Source organism: Schistocerca piceifrons, chromosome 10, assembly GCF_021461385.2.
Source record: "Schistocerca piceifrons isolate TAMUIC-IGC-003096 chromosome 10, iqSchPice1.1, whole genome shotgun sequence".
In the NCBI taxonomy this organism is placed as follows: Eukaryota; Metazoa; Arthropoda; class Insecta; order Orthoptera; family Acrididae; genus Schistocerca; species Schistocerca piceifrons.
In genome coordinates, this window is record NC_060147.1 from 128,461,885 (window position 1) to 128,483,533 (window position 21,649).

The 21,649-nt window shown below is 43.4% G+C and overlaps 1 protein-coding gene across 1 annotated transcript in view; it reads right to left on the reverse strand.

The window, feature by feature from the left end:
• The window catches only part of LOC124718758 (carbonic anhydrase-like), an 88,097-nt gene that overhangs the window by 57,031 nt on the left and 9,417 nt on the right, over positions 1 to 21,649 (reverse strand). The window contains exon 2 of the mRNA XM_047244372.1: positions 14,045 to 14,086. Within this exon, the coding sequence (XP_047100328.1) occupies positions 14,045 to 14,086 (42 nt within the window). The remainder of the gene's footprint in view (positions 1 to 14,044; positions 14,087 to 21,649) is intronic.

Sequence of the window (21,649 nt, forward strand, 5' to 3'; positions counted from 1 at the left end):
AGCCGAAAGGAAGTTCCTTGACGGTTGCTCGACAAGAGAGCCGTAAAGGGGAAAATCTGAGCGTGCAAGATCAGGTGAATAAGGTGGGTACGGAATGACTGACTTTGCAATCAAATTCGAATCAAAAAGTGTTTTTGTCAGTCTAGCAGAATGCGGGCGGAGGTTATCGTGGAGTAGCATCGCTTCACGCAGTCTTCCTGGTCATTGTTTTTGGATTACTTTTGCAAGACGTCTCCGCTGTTGACAATAAATGTCAGCAGTGATGGTTACAACTCAGGGAAGAAATCTGTGGTACACCACACCGTCGTTGTTCCAACAGATGCATAACATTATCTTTTATGGTTGCACGCAGGCCTTTGTACGCGGACCTCCTGCTTTGTTTAGGCTCATCCATTCATTTCTTTTCCTCACATTAGCATAAAAGAACTACTACCTCTCGTCACCAGTAACGATACGTGATAGGAATGGCCGGTGTTGTTTACGAGCCAATTGATGACGAGCGAGCAGAGATCCACATATGACCACCCACCGATATTTGTGATTTTGGCTTAGAGCATGCGGTACCCACACACCCGACTTTTAAACCTTTCCCATTGCATGCAAATGTCGCACGATGGTGGAATGATCACATTTCAACACACTTGCCAATTCTCGAGCACAGTAACGTGGATCGTTTTGGGTTAGTGCGTCAAGCGATCTTCATCAAACCCCAAAGGACTTCCTCAACGTGGACTAATGTGAGAACGATCCTTTTTGAAAACGAGAAAGCCATTTCCCTGCCGTGTTCTGTCCAAGGGCATTATCCCCACACATGGCACAAGTGATTCTGGCTGCCTCCGCTGCTCTGACCCCTCAACTAAACTGAGACAGAAGAATATGTCGGAAATTTTACGATTCCTCCACTTGGTACTCTACATTCTAGCGTCCACACCTCCACTCACCATCTCCAAATGACAAAATGACGATACGTAACCTCAAACAGCAACAGTGAACTACAAATAAAAAATGACAATCGATGAGTAAACCCATAGCTACCGGAATACCAATATCCAAAACAAAAACGGTACGAACTTACGCACCAACGTAATTTACGAGTGTATTGGTGAACATATAAAGTTGGTGATCAGTCTTCACAGTACTTTCCAATCTTATGAAAAGCTGGTTGGATATTAATCGTGGAGTAGAAACGAAGTAAAACCCACGAAGTTTGCTCTGTTGAAATATATCCTGGTACGAAATTCATTTGCTTTGCCTTTTTAACAAATTTGTCAAACTACTCTATAGACCGAATGTACCAGTGGTAAATCTGGCAAGAAGTCGTAGTAGAGACACTGTAGCAGAGTTTCGTTCCATACGGTCTTAATAAGAGTAAAGTATGGGGTAATTACGAAATCCATGAAACATATGAAAATAGCGGTTCAGATGAAAGGCAAGAACAACGTAGTAAACGACACAATATGTGAAAGACTAAATCTAGAATAGTCAAATGGCACACATCTAAAAGGTACCTATACCAGACGCAGTATGTTAGATGTGACGGGAAGAACAGCTGTTATGATGCGGTGTTGCAAGCCTTCGAGGTTCTGTGATAGAGATGGAACACATATCTACATTTACATCTACATACATACTCCGCAAGTCGCCGTATGGTGCGTGGCGGAGGGTACCCTGTACCATTACTAATTTCCTTTTCTGTTCTACCCACATATAGAGCGAAGGAAAACGACTGTCTTTATGCCTCCGGATCAGCCATATTCTCTCTAACCTTATCTTTGTGGTTCTTACGCGAAATACACATCAGCGGCAGTAGAATCGTTCTCCATTCAGTTTGTAATGCCGGTTCTCTAAATTTGCTCAATAGAGTTCCTCGAATAATAACGTCACCTTCCCTTCAGTGATTCTGATTTCAGTCCCTGAAGCGTCTCCGTAATACTTTCCTGTTTTCCGGACGTACCAGTAACGAATCTAGGAGCACCCCTCTGAAATGCTTCAATCCGATCTTGTGCGGATCCCAATCAATCGAACAGTACTCAGCAATGGGTGGTACTGGTGTCCTACATGCGGCCTCCTTTACACATGAACCGCAGTTTCCTAAAATTCCCAATAAGCCATTCGCTTTCCCAACTACAGTCCTTATATGCTGATTCCATTTCATATTGGTTTGCAACGTTACGTCCATACATTTGACCGGCATGTCTGTGGCAGGCAGCTCACTGCTAACACTGTGTTTGTTTCTGCAACTCATTTGCATTACCTTACATATTTCTACAGTTAGAGCCAGCTGCCGTTCATGACACAAACTAAAAATGTTGTCAAAACTAGACACGATTGTCTTATTGGGATTTCCGCGATCGTTCTTTAAATAAAAATATGGTATTTCAGTCTTTGATCGCAATTCTTTTATTTTCAATGACCGGTTTCAGGCTAGCTGCCCATCTTCAGATCTATTAGATAAAGTTAAAAATGTAATTAACAAGAGAGATACAGTTACTGACAGAACTATACTAGTTTACAAAAAGAAATTTTGGAATGTATTAAATGCCAACGTACCATAATTGCAGTTTGGAGAAACCTGATTGGTAACAGTAAAAAATGCCCTCTAAGTTGGTTCAAATGGCTCTGAGTACTATGGGACTTAACTTCTAAGGTCATCAGTCCCCTAGAACTTAGAACTAATTAAACCTAACTAACCTAAGGACATCACACACATCCATGCCGGAGGCAGGATTCGAACATGCGACCGTAGCGGTCGCGCGGTTCCAGACTGTAGCGCCTAGAACCGCTCGGCCACCCCGGCCGGCCTATCTCCAAGAATTGTGCATAAGATGTTACTTTTTGCACCGTACATATTAATGGCGAATATACTTCTTAATAATAAGACAATTTTTAAAGAAATAACATATGAATAATCTTTTTTGAGTGGACCATGAACTGAAATAATTTTCACTAATTTAAAAATTTATAAAGAAAAAAATGTAATTGAAACATATAGATATTCTTTAGAAAGTGAGCCTTTCCTCTTCTTTGTACTGATTGGTGGTGGAGAGGATTTCCCAACGTCAGAACGCATACAGCGCCACGCCAAGTCTCTTCTTCCGCCGCGCCCAATTCACCTCGCCGCCAGTACGCTGAGGGCCGTTCCGCTGCAGCTGGTTCTTACTGGAGCGTGCTGTTGCATTCAAGAGCAAGCCCAAAACAGGTCTTTAAAAAATCTCATAATAACTCCTGTGTGCCGGCCGGTGTGGCCGTGCGGTTCTAAGCGCTTCAGTTTGGAACCGCATGACCGCTACGGTCGCAGGTTCGAATCCTGCCTCGGGCATGGATGTGTGTGATGTCCTTAGGTTAGTTAGGTTTAAGTAGTTCTAAGTTCTAGGGGACTGATGACCACAGATGTTAAGTCCCATAGTTCTCAGAGCCATTTGAACCATAACTCCTGTGCATAAAATCACTTTGCTCATTAAGTAGTAGGTCTGGGTTTTTCCTTTGTTGAGCGTATATTTCAGTCTCTTCGAGCACGTTGAGATAGAGACTTTGTAAGTAGGCTGTTCAGGTTTTTATGTTGGTAACGTCACGTAGCGCTCTGTATGAAAATCACTGGCTGTGCTGTGTGCAGTCTGTGGCTGGTTGGCTATTGTAGTGTTGGGCAGCTGGATGTGAACAGCGCGTAGCGTTGCGCAGTAGGAGGTGAGCCGCCAGCAGTGGTGGATGTGGGGGGAGAGATGGCGGAGTTTTGAGAGAGGATGATCTGGACGTGTGTCCATCAGAAAGAATAAATTTGTAGTATTGGATATCATGAACTGATATGTATGTATGATGACTTTGGAACATTATTAAGGTAAATACATTGTTTGTCCTCTATCAATATCTTTCATTTGCTGACTATGCCTATCAGTAGTTAATACCTTCAGTAGTTAGAATCTTTTATTTAGCTGGCAGTATTGGCGCTCGCTGTATTGCAGTAGTTCGAGTAACGAAGATTTTTGTGAGGTAAGTGATTCATGAAAGTTATAGGTTATTGTTCGTCAGGGCCATTCTTTTGTAGGGATTATTGAAAGTCAGATTGCGTTGCGCTAAAAATTTTGTGTGTCACTTTAGTGCCGATCAGAATAGATAAAGAGCGAAATGTCTGAGTACGTTCAGTTCTGCTCAGCTGTTTGAAAAGCAAATAACGTATGAGGTTTTCCAGCATAGTAATTCATAAATTTTCCAAAGGGGCGTTCCAACTTTTTGGAGCTTTATGTAGCACCTCTATTTGTTCATTTATATTGCTCACTTCATGATTGCTATCCTTTACATGCGCTCCAAATGCTGTCCGATTGCTATGACTGCAATGTTCCCTGTATCGAATTTCAAAATTACGCCCTGTCTGCCCTATATAATAACTGTCACATTCAGCACATTTGATCTTGTATTCTCCGGAATTGTTGTATTTAAAAAAAAATGGTTCAAATATCTCTGAGCACTATGGGATTTAACATCTGAGGTCATCAGCCCCTAGAACTTCGAACTACTTAAACCTAACTAACCTAAGGACATCACATACATCCATGCCCGAGGCAGGATTCGAACCTGCGACCGTAGCAGTCACCCGGTGCCGGACTGAAGTGCTAGAACCGCTCGGCCACGGCCGGCCTGTTGTATTTCATTTGTTTCGTCGTTTCTGGTTTATGTCTTAGTCTATGCGCCATTTGCCCTTCATTCTGGAATGCCACAGCGATGTTTTTTTGGAGAGCATTTAGCAGTTCTTTCCGACACACTCCCTTTGTATGCCAGGGTGATTATTCATATGCTATTTCTTTAAAAATTGTCTTATTATTAAGAAGTATATTCGCCATTAATATGTACGGCGAAAAAAGAACATCTTAGTACATATGCACAATTCTTATAGATAGAAGGCACTTTTTACCGTTGGCAATCAGGTTCCTCCAAACTGTGATATAAGGTTTTAACAGATTAAAAATTACTTTAGTTATGACAGCGAACCAAACTATATCTCTCATGTTAATTATGTTTTTAACTTTATCTAACAGATCTGAAGATGGGCAGCTAGCCTGAAACCGGTCATTGACAATAAGAAATAGCGATCAGAGACTGAAATGCCATATTTCTATTTTATAAAAATGTTGTGAAGTAATCTTGTATCTTGGCCCACCCGGTTAGCCATGCAATCTAACGCACGGCTTTCCGGATTGGGAAGGAGCACCTGGTCCCCGGCACGAATCCGCAGGACGGACTTATGTCGATGTACGGTGAGCCGGCTAGTCTGTGGATAGTTTTTAGGTGGTTTTCCATCTGCCTCGGCGAATGCTGACTGGTTCCACTTATTGTGCCTCAGCTACACTTTGTCAGCGATTGCTGCGCAAACAAGTTCTCCACGTACGTGTACCCCACCGTTCCTCAACCACGCAAACATAGGGGTTACACTCGTCTGGTGTGAGACGTACCCTGGTGGGTGGGGAGGGGGGTGGGAGGGGGGGAAGATGCTCTGTAGACTGAACCGCACAATAACCCTGAAAGAGTAGTTCGGTGTGGGGCGGCGGAGGGGTGAAGTGGACTGCGGTAGTCGTCGTGGGGTTGTGGACCACTGCGGCTGCGGCGGGGACGGAGCCTCTCCGTCGTTTCTAGGCCCCCGGTTAACATACAATACAATACAATCTTGCGTCTTCCTACAGTCACTGAACTTCGACACCTCCCCGTACACCACAGCAACATCAGCAAACAACCGCAGACTGCTGCATACGCTGTCCGTTAGATTATAATCTAATTATTTGTGTATACAGAGAACTACAGCGGTCCAATCACACTTACCTAGGGCACTCCAGATCTACATCCATACTCCGCAAGCCACATGACGGTGCGTGGCGGAGGGTACCTTCAGTACCTCTGTCGGTTCTCCCTTCTATTCCAGTCTCGTACTGTTTGTGGAAAGAAAGACTGTCGGTATTCCTCCGTGTGGGCTCTAATCTCTCTCATTTTGTCCTCATGGTCTCTTCGCGAGAGAGATACGTAGTTGGGAGCAATATTCTGCTTGACTCCTCGGTGAAGGTAAGTTCTCGAAACAAAAGACCGTACCGAGCTACTGAGCGTCTCTCCTGCAGAGTCTTCCACTGGAGTTTATCTATCAATCTATCATCTCCGTAACGCTTTCACGATTACTAAATGATCCTGTAACGAAGCGCGCTGCTCTCCGTTGGATCTTCTCTATCTCTTCTATCAACCCTATGTGGTACGGAATCCACACCGGTGAGCAGTATTCAAGCAGTGGGCGAACAAGCGTACTGTAACCTACTTCCTTCGTTTTCGGACTCCATTTCCTTAGGATTCTTCGAATGAATCTCAGTGTGGCATCTGCTTTACCGACGATTAATTTTATATGGTCATTCCATTTTAAATCACTCCTAATGCCTACTCCCAGATAATTCATGGAATTAACTGCTTCCAGTTACTGACCTGCTGTATTGTAGCTTTCTTTGCATGTATTCGCAGCACATTACACTTTTCTACATTGAGATTCAATTGCCATTCCCTGCACCATGCGTCAATTCGTTGCAGATCCTTCTGCATTTCAGTACAATTTTCCGTTGTTACAACCTCTCGATACACCACAGCATCATCCGCAAAGAGTCTCAGTGAACTTCCGATGTTATCCACAAGGTCATTTATATATATGGTAAATAGCAACGGTCCTACGACACTCCCCTGCAGCACACCTGAAATCACTCTTACTTCGGAAGACTTCTCTCCATTGAGAATGACATGCTGCGTTCTGTTATCTAGGAATTCTTCAATCCAATCACACAGTTGGTCTGATAGTCCATATGCTCTTACTTTGTTCATTAAACGACTGTGGGGAACTGTACCAAACGCCTTGCGGAAGTCAACACGGCATCTACCTGGGAACCCGTGTCTATGGCCCTCTGAGTCTCGTGGACGAATAGCGCGAGCTGGGTTTCGAAACCCATGCTGATTCCTACAGAGTAGATTTCTAGTCTCCAGAAAAGTCATTATACTCGAACATAATACGTGTTCCAAAATTCTACAACAGACGTTAGAGATATAGGTCTATAGTTCTGCACATCTGTTCGACGTCCCTTCTTGAAAACGGGGATGACCTCTGCTCTTTTTACAATCTTTTGGAACGCTACGCTCTTCTAGAGACATACGGTACACCGCTGCAAGAAGGGGGGCAAGTTCCTTCGCGTACTTCTGACGATGCCCTCGTCTCTGATGAACGCTCGTCGACGAGGATAACGTAGTGAGTTCTATTATTCAATACTATACGGCTTGGACCTCTCACATACCTGGGACGCTATTCCGTATGCTCCTACTGTGGTGTCACCGCCAGACACCAAACTTGCTAGGTGGTAGCTTTAAATCGGCCGCGGTCCATTAGTACATGTCGGACCCGCGTGTCGCCACTGTCAGGGATCGCAGACCGAGCGCCACCACAAGGCAGGTCTCGAGATACGGAATAGCACTCGCCCCAGTTGTACGGACGACGTAGCTAGCGACTACACTGACGAAGCCTCGCTCCTTTGCCGAGCAGATAGTTAGAATAGCCTTCAGCTAAGTCAATGGCTACGACCTAGCAAGCCGCCATTAGTAACATTGCATGTATCTAAAGAGTCTCACTTGTATCGCCACAATCTCCAGATGTACCAAAAAGGATGGATTAAAGTTAAGTATTCCAGAAGCTACGTACTTTTCTTTATAGCATTCATTACGTATCCTGTTTCAGACCTCACGCCATCCTGCTTTAGCTTAGCGCGTGCCTTTCGGCTTCCTCTCATTGTGTCTAGGCTGTCTTGTCTAGACACAACACCTACCTTCGTTAACAGTTGGCAGTGTGGCACCGTGTCAAATGCTTTGAGGAAATGTAGGAATGTGATATCTGCCCGTTGCGTAAACGCTATCCTTGATCTAACCTCACAAGAAAAAAGTCGCAAGTCGTCAAGTATGGTGCCCGTGTTGAGCACTCGAGTAGCGCCGGCATAGCTCTCGCAACCCTGCCTATCAAGCGCCGGGGAACGTCTCCTCTAGGTAACATCGAACACTGCTGTGGAAGTCTGGAGGGTCTCATCTTGTTGAAAGATGAATCCCTGCTATCAGCCCCAAGTTGTGACATGAGACACACTTACTTTACTTTACTTTTTCGTGTCCGGAAACTACAATTTGTTTGCCCAGTATTGGGCAATGTCCAATGTTTCTTCTTTAGCCAGCCATAGATCGTCGAGGGTGCATCTGTGGGGGCAGGCAGGACATGTAGGAGATGTTCCATTTCCTGTCGAATGCCGCAGTCTCATTTGTCGTCATTTTCGTCCAACAAACCCCATTTGATCAGATTAGATTTCACAGGAGCCACCCCAGTTCTGATGCGGTTAAGCATTCTCCAGGTTTCCAATCACCAGAAACGCCGCTTGGTGGACAGTAGATGGGGGGGGGCTCATCTAAGGCGCAACTTAGGAAACGGCGTCTGGATTTGAGTCTGATGGGGCCACACTCTTGGCCAAATATTGAGTGACGGGCATCAAAGGTTTGTTTTAACTTCATGGGCTTTCCTACTTGAGTCAGGGTTTGTGAAACCTGCGGCCCTGTGAAGATTTTCTGTGGGGGTTGGTTTCATGCAGCCTGTCACTATCCTGCATGTTTCATTCAAGCTAATACCTACCTTTTTTGCGTGGGCGGATCTGCAGCATACCGGGTAGGCATATTCGGCAGTTGAGAAGCACAAAGCTTGGGCTGAAGTTCTGACCACGGTAGGTTTGGCACCCCATTTGCTATTGGACAGCTTTCTTAATAGGGAATTTCGTGCTTCTACTTTTTTGCGTGTCTTTTCGCAATGATATCTGTATGTCAATGTTCTGTCCAGCACGACGCCAAGGTAGGTGGGAGTATCTGTATGTTCTGGTAGTGTCCCGTCCCAGGTGACACTGAGCCTGTACTTTGCCTGCCTCGAGTTCAGATGGAATGCATTCACTTGAGTTTTGGAGGGATTGGGTTTTAGAGAATTCTTTTTGTAGCAGGTTGACATTGTAGAAAGGGCGGTTTCTAGTTTCTCCTCGATGGCTTCAAACCTGTTGCCTTGAACTGTTATTGCCAGGTCGTCTGCATATCCAAAATTTTGGTTTTGTCTGGAGTTGGTTGGTCATTTGTATGTATGTTGAATAGGATTGGCGCCAACACGCTCCCTTGGGCGAGCCCATATTTTGGTTCCGCCATCGACTCTTTGTCCCCTCAAGCATTACGAAGAACTGTCTATTTTGGAGCAGGGATTCGATTATCTTGACTAGGTGGTAGTCTTTCAGGGTCTCGTAGGTTTTATGCAGTAGTGTCCGGTGATCTACTGTATCATAGGCGGAACTTAGGTCGACTAGTGCCAACCCGGTGATTAGTTTATTTTCTAACCCATCCTCGATATGTTCCGTCAGTGCCAGAATTTGACTGGTACAGGACTTTCCAGGTCTAAAACCTGCTTGGTGTGGAATTAGCTTCGAGTCAACGAAGCTAATTCCACACCAAGCAGACACAGTAGCAGCATGTCAAGGTAGGCGAAGTAACTGACAACCCTTTCAGTAAAGACGAAGGGTCCGTAGAGTGTCTTGTCGGACACGGCGCAGAACACGTTGAACTTTCTCGTAATCCCAGAAGTGTTCGACATCTGCCTGTCGACTCAGTGTCTTCCATACGCGTGTACTGTGTCTGTTGACGGTTGCCGAAAGACGAAAAGCTATTTCGTCATCGAAGATTAATTTCCTTGCGAAGTCATCATTTTCAAGGTGGTTCTGTATATGAATGCGGAACGGCAGCAGCGCAATTTGTCCTCATGGCTTATGGTTTGAGGGAGTTGCGCTAGCTCCATAGACAACACGTCTCACAGACTGTTGTTGTGGTCTTCAGTCCTGAGACTGGTTTGATGCAGCTCTCCACGTTACTCTATCCTGTGCAAGCTTCTTCATCTCTCAGTACCTACTGAAGCCTACATCCTTCTGAATCTGCTTAGTGTATTCATCTCTTGGTCTCCCTCTATGATTTTTACCCTCCACGCTGCCCTCCAGTACTAAACTGGTGATCCCTTGATGCCTCAGAACATGTCCTACCAACCGATCCCTTCTTCTAGTCAAGTTGTGCCACAAACTCCTCTTCTCCCCAATTAATTCAATACCTCCTCATTAGTTATGTGATCTACCCATCTAATCTTCAGCATTCTTCTGTAGCACCACATTTCGAAAGCTTCTGTTCTCTTCTTGTCCAAACTATTTATCATCCATGTTTCACTTCCATACATGGCTACACTCCATACAAATACTTTCAGAAACGACTTCCTGACACTTAGATCTATACTCGATGTTAACAAATTTCTGTTCTTCAGAAACCCTTTCCTTGCCATTGCCAGTCTACATTTTATATCCTCTCTACTTCGACCATCATCAGTTATTTTGCAAAACTCCTTTACTATTTATGTCTCTCATTTCCTAATCTAATTCCTGCAGCATCACCCGACTTAATTCGACTACATTCCATTATTCTCGTTTTGCTTTTGTTGATGTTCATCTTATATCCTCCTTTCAAGACACTGTCCATTCCGTTCAGCTGCTCTTCCAAGTCCTTTGCTGTGTCTGACAGAATTACAATGTCATCGGCGAACCTCAAAGTTTTTATTTCTTCTCCATGGATTTTAATACCTATTCCGAACTTTTCTTTTGTTTCCTGTATTGCTTGTTCAATATACAGATTGAATAACATCGGGTATAGGCTACAACACTGTCTCACTCTCTTCCCAACCACTGCTTCCCTTTCATGTCCCTCGACTCTTATAACTGCCATCTGTTTTCTGTACAAATTGTAAATAGCCTTTCTCTCCCTGTATTTTACCCCTGCCACCTTCAGAATTTGAAAGAGAGTATCCCAGTCAACATTGTCAGAAGCCTTCTCTAAGTCGACAACTGTTAGAAACGGAGGTTTGCCTTTCCTTAGTCTTTCTTCTAAGATAAGTCATAGGGTCAGTATTGCGTCCCGTGTTCCAACATTTCTACGGAATCCAAACTGATCTTCCCCGAGGTCGGCTTCTACCAGTTTTTCCATTCGTCTGTAAAGAATTCGCGTTAGTATTTTGCAGCTGTGACTTATTAAACTGATAGTTCGGTAATTTTCACATCTGTCAACACCTGCTTTCTTTGGTATTATATTCTTCTTGTATCTCTCAGACTGGAGATGTCCAAAACTGCCGCGTTAAAACTGATACCAGTATTTTAATTCTAGGCAGTATTTTAGTTGTAATGTGAAGTTTTATTTTAATAACAATGCCAACAGTTAGAAACTGGCTACAGACATATGCCATACGAATTGGTACAGCACTGCCGAGACAGTGATATCCCTGTTGCCGTCTATCGTGACGTAAGACACTCGTGTGCGTGCAGCGTGCAGGACCCGTCACTACTCCATTTGTACGGTAGGTCCTCGCTATCGTCGCTGGACATTCGTTGTACTCTGGAATGGCACCAGTGATAGGCCAGAAACAACTTTACGAAATGACGTAGCAATGAAGTACACTGCTGCATTTGCTTTAAAAGATTAAAGATTTGCCTGCCATTTCTGTGAAATAATAAGGGAGGAAGGAAATTATGGTAACAATAATAAATTAAATGATAATTAAATCGACACCCTAACTGCAAACAAGCGTTGATAATACATCACTGGGGACATGTTGAAAATGTGTGGCCCACCCGGGACTCGCACTATTCTCTGTGCCCTCGGTGGCTCAGGTGGATAGAGCGTCTGTCAGTTAAGCAGGATGTAACACGTGTATATTTCTATTGTCTATTGTCAAATCACAATTTATGAAAGATGTTTATATTTTATTAATAGGATTAAGTACCGACAAATAATATTTCTCATTTTGGAAATAATTGTGGTAGCAGGGAATGTCGGCACCAAAGTATTGTTGACAAGAGATACCGCAAATTGATATAATTTTTAAAAGGGCGGGAGAGACCGCGTATGGATACATCTTAAGAAAAGAGCAGGAAAGACCGCGCATTGATACATTTTGTAATGGTAGCAGGGATTGTCTGCACCAGAAAGCATTGTTGGCAGGAGAAACCGCACTTTAGAGTTCGTAGGAAGTCAGTAATAAGCGAGTCGGTAGCAGGTCTGAAGCGAGAGGTTGAGAGGAGCGGTGTGCCTGCCAGCCACCAGCTATGATTTACAAGAGATTATAAACGGATGTACAGAGACATCAGCTAACTATTATCATAAGAGGAACTAATATTATTGAATTTTTTTTTTTTTTGACAAACTCAAGACTACTGAAGGTATGTTTGCGCAATGCTAGTCGTAAGATTATTGTAAGAAGTAAATCCCATTTGAACGTTTGTAAAATCATTTCATTACCAGCAGTAAATATTTGAAGCGTTTTCAGAATGTAATTAATTTTTGCCAGCAATGTTGCATTACTGATTATAATCCATCCCAAAAACCATCAACATAAAACTTTGCAAAAATTTTATTGTTGTCAAGAAAAAGTGTAACTATGAATTACGTAACTTCATTCAAATTAATTAAAGCATAACGTCAGCTTTGCTAATAAGAAACAGTTTTGGGTTGTTGCAGATAACGACTGAGGGCCACGACGACGATACATTCTATGTTTCGTCGAAATAATCAGAAAATAACTTTTAATAAGCAGCAATTAAATTTGTTTGCGAAGATTGAGAAAGAGAATAAATGTCAAAGGAGAGATTTCATTTGTTATTATTAAGCAAGAGATAGAAATCCTACGGGGAGGGTACATGGGTTATTGTAAAAGGGAAGGTTATCATTAACAAAAGAATTATAGAGGAGACGGGAAGGTTTCAAGGAGATCCCGGGTTCGAGTCCCGCTCCGGACACACATTTTCAACATGTCCCCAATGATGCATATCAACGCCTGTTTCCAGCTATGGTGTCGATTTAATTATCATTTTATTCATGAGAAGCTGCACGGTCATCAATGGTATCCGTTCTTTCGGGAACATACTACTTTCACATATAGTTAATAATAAATTAAAAACTTAACAAGTCATTTATAATATACAGTAAAAATAGAAATCCGCCGATACGCTGCCTCTGTCAACATAATATATCTTTATCTGCTTGTAACCCTTCAAAACGGAAAAGTTACCACGAAAAATTACCTCGAGGTTCTTCAACCTGTTTTCACCCCCTAGCAATGACTAACGTAGTGCACAAATGGTACGATTCTCCATTACAACACGATTTTCGAGCAGAGTTTCGAAAAGATAGAATCAATAAGAGAATACTGGTGATTTTTTGCATTGCATTCCACTTATCATTATTCGAGAAAAGCAGCGAATGGTCGACGGACTAAGTTTCCTTTTATCCGCCGAATTAATGCAATATTTTGATTGTATGTATCTTGGAACTGAGACAGCCAAAAGTTTTCAATTTTTTTAATAGATTTCCATATTTATTACAGGAAATGGGAATAACAAACCGAAAATCGGTTATTTCAGAAGCCAGTTATTCAGAGCGGTTTTAAAATCAGGTTAAACTGGCGTGGGGAAAAACCGATACAACCGAAAACTGGTTGTCTCGGCGATAGCCGCTACACCTACCTCAGACTGTCCACAGTCTGTACTGATACACGCAGTTGGCCCGAATGATTCGCATCGCAGTAACAACCATTCTGTTCGAATTTCTTGTACCACTTCACTATGCTGTTGCAATATCGAGGCGTCATGTGAAATTTGCCACGGAATGCTCTTTGCACACCCACTACCGATTGATAACGGGCGAGTCCTAGCACACACAATGCTTTCTCCGCCTGCTTTTCTGCCATTTTCAGCAACTACTGTCTCTGGCACCCGTGTTGGCTGTTTTCCAAACTAACCTGCCAGCAACGCGTTAAAAAGAAAGAACCACTGTAAGAGTTTATCCTTCACATACTGTATCGTTTGCTTTGTTATGATTAGCCATTTTCCACTCCATTTTCTCAAAAGGTTTCACGGACTTTATTATAACCCTGTACAAAAAACATTTATCTTACCTTCTTTTGTGTATCCGAAGAAATGGTCCCCATGACTAGACACTGCAACAAAGAACAGAATAAATATAAAAATTGTGTCCTCGTATTTTTCATGCAGGTGATTTACGTTTATTAAGGGGACCACACTGTGGTTCAGGTTGAAAAAAATCGATTTTAGGTTTTCACATATTTCGATAGATTAAGGTCTTATTTAAGTATCCTAAAAAGGATTTTGTTGAAAAATTTTTTTCAAGCATTTAAAGAGCATTTTCCTACCATTTGTGTTTATGTGCCACACCCACTTTTCTGTCACCCACTTTCTTGCATATATTTTAGATCTTTATATCCCCAACGTTGCACGTTAGGGATTTTTTTTTTAACTCCCGAGTATGTTGACTATCCTTGGAATGCAACGGTCGGTATTCTTTTGTTTCTGCTGTTTGTAAACAACGCTCTTTCAAACATGCAGTTAGTTTTGTTCAAGTGTGATTGCGAGTAGTTGTTATACTTACGTTTGCAGTGCTTGTTTACGTGTGTTTTGTTGTGTTTATTGAAGATGACGAAACGTAAAGGCATTTTCAAGAAACGACAATCTAGAGGAAAGAAGTTTAGAAAGCTTTCTGCAAAAGAGGTTATGTTGCCTGACAACGATGTTTCCAATTGTAATTCTTCAACAAGTGCATCATCAGAGAAACTCTCACCATTTCAAGAGAGTTACAACGAATTTACTGTAAGTGACAAGGGGTGCAGTAACATTATTATACATTTGAGAATATTATCAAGTGTAATTTCTAAATTTGTACAATGTAGACAGTGTGGTGGTGAGTCACAGAGTGTGTAAATTTGTGAGAGTGCCAGTGGGAGAAAAGGCCTACCAATTGGTTTGGATTTAATTTGCACTAAATGTTCAGCTGTGATTTCATTTATGAGTTCTTCAAAACCAGATGCAAGTGGCCCTAATGAAATCAATTCTAGATTAATTTATGCCTTACGATCCATTGGCAAGGACAGGGCTGCAGCGAGAACATTTTTTTCAGTGATGAACTTACATCAACTACCAAATGAATTTGAAAAACTGACTGCAATGTTAGAAAAAGCTGTATGTGAGGTCAGTGAGGAAAGCATGAAACTGGGTGCTAGGGAAGCAGTGGAAGAAAATTATGGATGTTCGGATATTGCAGTTGCACTTGATGGAAGTTGGCAGAAAAGAGGACATACTTCTCTGAATGGAGTAGTGATTGCCACGAGTGTAGACACCGGTAAAGTGTTAGATGTGGAGATAATGTCTAAATATTGCAAATGTTGTAAAGTCAATGAACATAAAGAACACAACTGTGTGGCTAATTTTAGAGGAACAAGTGGTAGTATGGAAATTCATGGAGCACAACAAATATTTCATCACTCCGTAGAAACAAGAGGCATACGGTACACCAAATATTTGGGCGATGGTGACAGTAAGGCATACAACAATGTGGTGAAGTCTAAGCCATATGTTCAAAAATGTTTGGGAACAATGATGAGAAAACTAACTGTTGATATGAGAGGAAAAAAATTAGAAGATGGAAAATTGTTGACCGTACAGTGTCAGTTAACTAAAACTGAAATAGAAAACTTGCAGGTATACTATGGGCAGGCAATTAGGAGAAATAAAGAAAATCTGGAGGCAATGAAGAGAGAAGTTTGGGCCATATTCTTCAATAAGTCCTCTACTGATGATAAGCCATGTCATGGATTGTGTCCATCAGGAGAAAATTCGTGGTGCAAATACAATAGGTCTCAGGCAACTGGAGAATCTTATTCTCACCAGCATTCTCTTCCTGCTGCTGTTATTAAAGCAATTAAACCTATTTTCAGAGATTTGGCTCATCCTGGCCTTCTAAGGAAATGTCTGAATGGGCAGACACAGAACCCAAATGAATGTTTCTGCAGCATAATTTGGAACTGCCTTCCTAAAGCTATATTTGTAGGCATGCATACACTAAAACTGCATACAATGATGCTGTTATTACATTCAATTGTGGTAATATTGGAAAATGTTGGGTACTGGTACTGAAAAAGCTGGGAATTAATCCTGGTGAAAATATGGTCACTGGGCTGCAACATTGAGTTAAAATACGGATAGCCGATGCGGACAGGTCTGCATCTAATATGGCCAAGAAAGCAAGACAAACATCCAGGAAGGTGAAAAAGACGCTGGAAGATCTGCTAGAGGCCAAAGAAGGGCCATCATATGCAGCAGGACAGTTTTAATTAACTGTAAGTAACAAATTTCAAAAGTTTTTTCTTTAAAGTCAATTTCCTGCAAACAAAAATTTTCAGTACATATGCTCCATTATAGCAGAAACTCATAGATAAATGAATGAAATTTCCAGAGACTCCTCTGGTACAACATTCATTAATATTCCCTCATTAGGAAGTACACAAAAAAATATTTTCTGCAGAAAAACTTAATACTTTTTCTTAATAAATTTAAAAAAGTATTTCTTGAAAACTATAAAATGGATAAAGTAGATTTTAATACAGCTGACTCTTTCAGCATCATGTAACATACAGTAAAAATATTAAGGTCCTGCATCAAATATTTTTTTCAGAAATGGGTCAATTACTTGCCTAAATTAGCATGGGTTAGATATGCAGTGTGCGATCCCATTAAGAAGCTAAACTACACAGAGTGGTCAAAAGTCTTGGGAAGGCCCTGGTTGTTATGCTAATAGCGAGTCGCTCCTCGAAACTAGAGCAACACATCCAGGCGTGGACTCTACAAAACGTTGGAATCGTTCTTGGCGGATTCTGATCCACACATGTCACAACGATATCAATAGTAGTTCCTGTGTGGTCGGTGCTGAGAACATCGAGCGTGCGACAGCATTCCACAAACGCCTGTTCTTTAGATCACGGGCTTTTCTGTAAGTTTCTGCTGTGATAACAATACTACTCTCGAATAAGTAGTATTCTTTGAAGAAAACATGACATTCTATGCCCGTTTCGCATTTGGTTTGTTTTGAACAAATAGATTCTGAAAAATGTGTGTCAATATTAGTACGATCAACCATTCGAAATTCGCTCAAGGCCGTGTCCCCTTGATACAACTATTTGTGTTATCCACAGGTGGTCTGGGAGATGTGGTATGCGCATCAAGAATCGAGGGATTTTTGTCTGGGGAGGGGGGAGGCTTTTCTTGTTATATACTACTACACTAACGAAATTATACTACCACACTACCAACTTGTTGCTCCATTTCTGGTGAAAGCCTGTTCTTGACACACAAACGTTTTTGAGAACTTCAGTATGCGAAAGGGAAATATTGAACCTGGCGATACCACTCGACTGCATTCGCCCAGGACGTCATCGACATGGCAGACATGAACCACTCATCGACATCCAATATGCGCAGAAACGCGCTCGTAACAGTAATTGCAGTCATCCTGATGACAGGCACTTGAATGTGATTTGCAGAATATTCGTGCAGACATCATGGGGCAAGTTTTGAAAAGAGGTCATACCATGAACATCAACAAAAATGTGCAGCAAAGGTAACGGAACGTAGGTAAATTGAGTCAGACGTTTCTGAACGAATTAGATAAGGAAATGAGATTGTAAAAGTAGTAGACGATTTCTGCTATTTTTGGAGCAAAATAACTGACGATGTCCGAAGTGAAGGAGATAAAAACTGCAATGGCAAGAAAATGCCATAGCAAGAAAAGCATTTCTGAAAAGGGGAAATTTCTTAACAATGAAAACTGTATGAAATAAAGGGTTAATTGACTTTTCTGAAAGTATTTGTGTGGAGTGTACCCACGCATGGAAATAAAATGCCAACGTGAGTGGAAGATTTTGAAATGTGACGCTTCAGAAGACTACTCAAGATTAGATGGGTAGCCACATTAAGTGATTAAGAGGTACTGAATCAAACAAAGGGAAAAAGAAATTTATCGCACAACTAAAAGGAGGGACTGGTTGATGCGATATGTTATGAGGCACCAAAGAATGTTTGGTAATGGGACGGAAGTGTTGGGATTAGAAATTACAGAGGGAGAGCAGGACATGGGTACGTAAGTAGGTTGAAATGGATATGGGCTGAAGTACGAGGGGCGTTCAGTAAGTAATGCAACATATTTTTACCCGGCCAGTTTCGGTTTAAAAAATGTGGAATTTCCTGTGGGACATGGTGGAATATTCCAGCTTCAGCGCCCATAGTTTCATGAAGTTCCGATAGGTGCGGCGCGTACGTAGCCTTCAAAATGGCGTCTAGAACTGACATGTGTTCCAAGGATGATGATGACGTTTGGTCTGTGGGGCGCTCAATTACGCGGTCAGGAGCGCCCGTACAAAGTCCCCAATTTTTACACAGCCAAATTTTTGTACACAGGCAAATCTAGCCATGGTCACGAATGATATGATGATGAAATGATAAGGACAACACAAACACCCACTCCCCATGCAGAGAAAATCCCCAACCCGGCCGGGAATCGAACCCGGGACAGGGTGATCCAGAGACCACCAGATGCGGACAGGAAATATAGCCATGGTCACGAATGATAACGGAGATGAAATGATGAGGACAACACAAACACCCAGTGCCTGGGCAGAGAAAATCCCCAACCCGGACTGGAATCGAACCCGGGACCACGTGATCCAGAGGCAGCAACTCTAGCCACTAGACCACGAGCTGCGGAGAGGAAATCTAGCCATGGTCATGAATGATAATGATGATCAAATGATGTGGACAACATAAAGACCTAGTCCCCGGGCAGAGAAAATGCCCAACCCGGCCGGGTATCGAACCCGGGACGGTGTGATCCAGAGGCAGCAACGCTAGCCACTAGACTAGCAGCTGCAGACAGGAAATCTAGGCATGGTCACGAATGATAATCATGATGAAATGACGAGGACAACAGAAACACCCAATTCCTGGGCAGAGAAAATCCCCAACCCGGCCGGGAATCGAACCTGGGACAGCATGATCCAGAGGCAGCAACGCTAGCCACTAGACCACGAGTCTAGCCATGGTCGCGAATGATTATGATGATGAAATGATGAGGACAACACAAACATTCAGGCACTGGGCAGAGAAAATCCCCCACCTGGCTGGGAATCGAACCCGGGACTGCGTGCTCCACAGGCAGCTACGCTAGCCACTAGACCACGAGCTGCGGACAGGAAATCTAGCCATGGTCACGAATGATAATGATGATGAAATGATGAGGACAACACAAACACCCACTCCCCAGGCAGAGGAAAATCCCCAACCCAGCCGGGAATTGAACCTGGGACGGCGTGATCCAGAGGGAGTAACGCTAGCCACTAGACCACGAGCTGCGGACAGGAAATCTAGCCATGGTCACGAATGATAATGATGATGAAATGATGAGGACAACGCAAACACCCAGTCACTGGGCAGAGAAAATTCTCAACCCGGCCGGGAATGGAACCCAGGACCGCGTGATCCAGAGACAGCTACGCTAGCCACTAGATCACAAGCTGCGGACAGGCGCGTTCCAAGGAGAGACCTATCATGCAGTTTCTTTCGGTAGAAAGCCAGATCATTGCTGATATTCACAGGCGCTTGCGGAATGTCTGCAGAGACATGACAGTGAACAAAATCACGGTGAGTCGTTGGGCGAGGCGTCTGTTATCATCGCAACAAGGTCGCGCAAACCTGTCTGATCTCCCAGGTGCCGACCGGCCGCACACAGCTCACTCCTTTAATGTTCGATCGTGCGGACACCCTGATTCGAGGTGGTCGATGGATCACCGAACACCTGGCTGTTCATCTGGACGTCTCTGTTGGTAGTGCTGGCACACTCGTCCCCCAGAAGGGGTACTCAAATGGGTGTGCCCACTGGGATCATGGCCGGCCGCTGTGGCCGAGCGATTCTAGGAGCTTAAGTCTGGAACCGCGCTACTGCTACGGTCGCAGGTTCGAATCCTACCTCGGGCATGGATGTGTGTGATGTCCTTAGGTTAGTTAGGTTTAAGTAGTTGTAAGTCTAGAGGACTGATGACTTCAGATGTTAAGTCCCATAGTGCTTAGAGCCATTTGAACCATTTTAACTGGGTTCCTCACCTCCTAATACAAGACCATAAAGAGCAACGAAGCACCATCTGTGGGGAATTGCTTGCACGTTACAAGGCTGATTGTAACAATTTTTTGTAGAACGTCGGCACAGGCGATGAAACACCGATATGTCACTTCAAACTGGAAACCGAACGACAATCAATGGAGTTGCACCAAACTAACTCCCACGGAAGAAAAATTTCTAAACCGCACCCTCAGCTGCTAAAGTCATGGTCACGGTCTACTGGGACTCTTAAGGGATTATTCTGTTTGACGTCTTCCCTCAAAAAATGGTTCAAATGGCTCCAAGCACTATGGGACTTAACATATAGGGTTATCAGACCCCTAGAACTTAGAACTACTTAAACCTAACTAAACTAAGGATATCACTCACATCCATGCCCGAGGCAGGAATCGAACCTGCGACCGCAGCAGCAGCGCGGTTCAGGACTGAAGCGCCTAGAACCGCTCGGCCACGGCTGCCGGCACGCCTTCCCTCATGCTGCAACGCTCAACCCTGAAGAGTACTGTGATATACTCAGGAAATTGAACAAACGGCTTCAGATTGTTCGTCGTCACAAAAATGCAAGTGAACGTCTTATTCTCCGTGAAGCATACACACAAGAGCCAATAACTACACTGAAGTGACGAAGAAACTGGTATAGGCACGCATATTCAAATACAGATATACGTAAACACGCAGAACACGGTGATGTGATCGGCAACGCCTGTATAAGACAACAAGTGACTGCTGCTACAATGGCAGATTTAAGTGAGTTTGAACGTGGTGTTATAGTCGGCACTGGAGCGATGGGACAGGTAATCTCAGAGGTAACGATGAAGTGGAGATCTTCCAGTACGACCATTTCACGACTGTACCGTGAATATCTCCGACATCGCTGCAAGAACGGGACCAACGACGACTGAAGAGAATCGTTCAACGTGACAGAAGTGCAACCCTTACGCAAATTGCTGCAGTTTCAATGCTGGGCCATAAACAAGTGTCAGCGTGCGAACCATTCAACGAAACACCATCGATATGGGCTTTCGGGGCTGAAGGCCCACGCGTCTACCCTTGATGACTGCACGACACAAAGCTTTACGCTTGCCTGGGGCCGTCAACACCGACATTGGACTGTGGATTACTGTAATCATGTTGCCTGGTCGGACGAGTCTCGTTTCAAATTGTATCGAGCGGATGGACGTGTACGGGTACGGAGACAACCTCGTGAATCCATGGACCCTGCCTGTCAGCAAGAGACTGTTCAAGCTGTTGGAGGCTTAGTAATTGTGTGGGGCGTGTGCAGTTGGAGTGAACCCTGACAGGTGACACATACATAAGCATCCTGTCTGATTACCTGCGTCCATTCATGTCCATTGTGCATTCCGACGGAGTTGGGCAATTCCAGCAGGACAATGCGACACTCCACACGTCCAGAATTTCTACAGAGTGGCTCCTGAGACGTGAACATTATTGAGCATATCTGGGATACCTGCTGTTCAGAAGGGATCTTCACCCCTCGTACTCCTATGGATTTATGGACAGCCCTGCAGGGTTCATGGTGTTA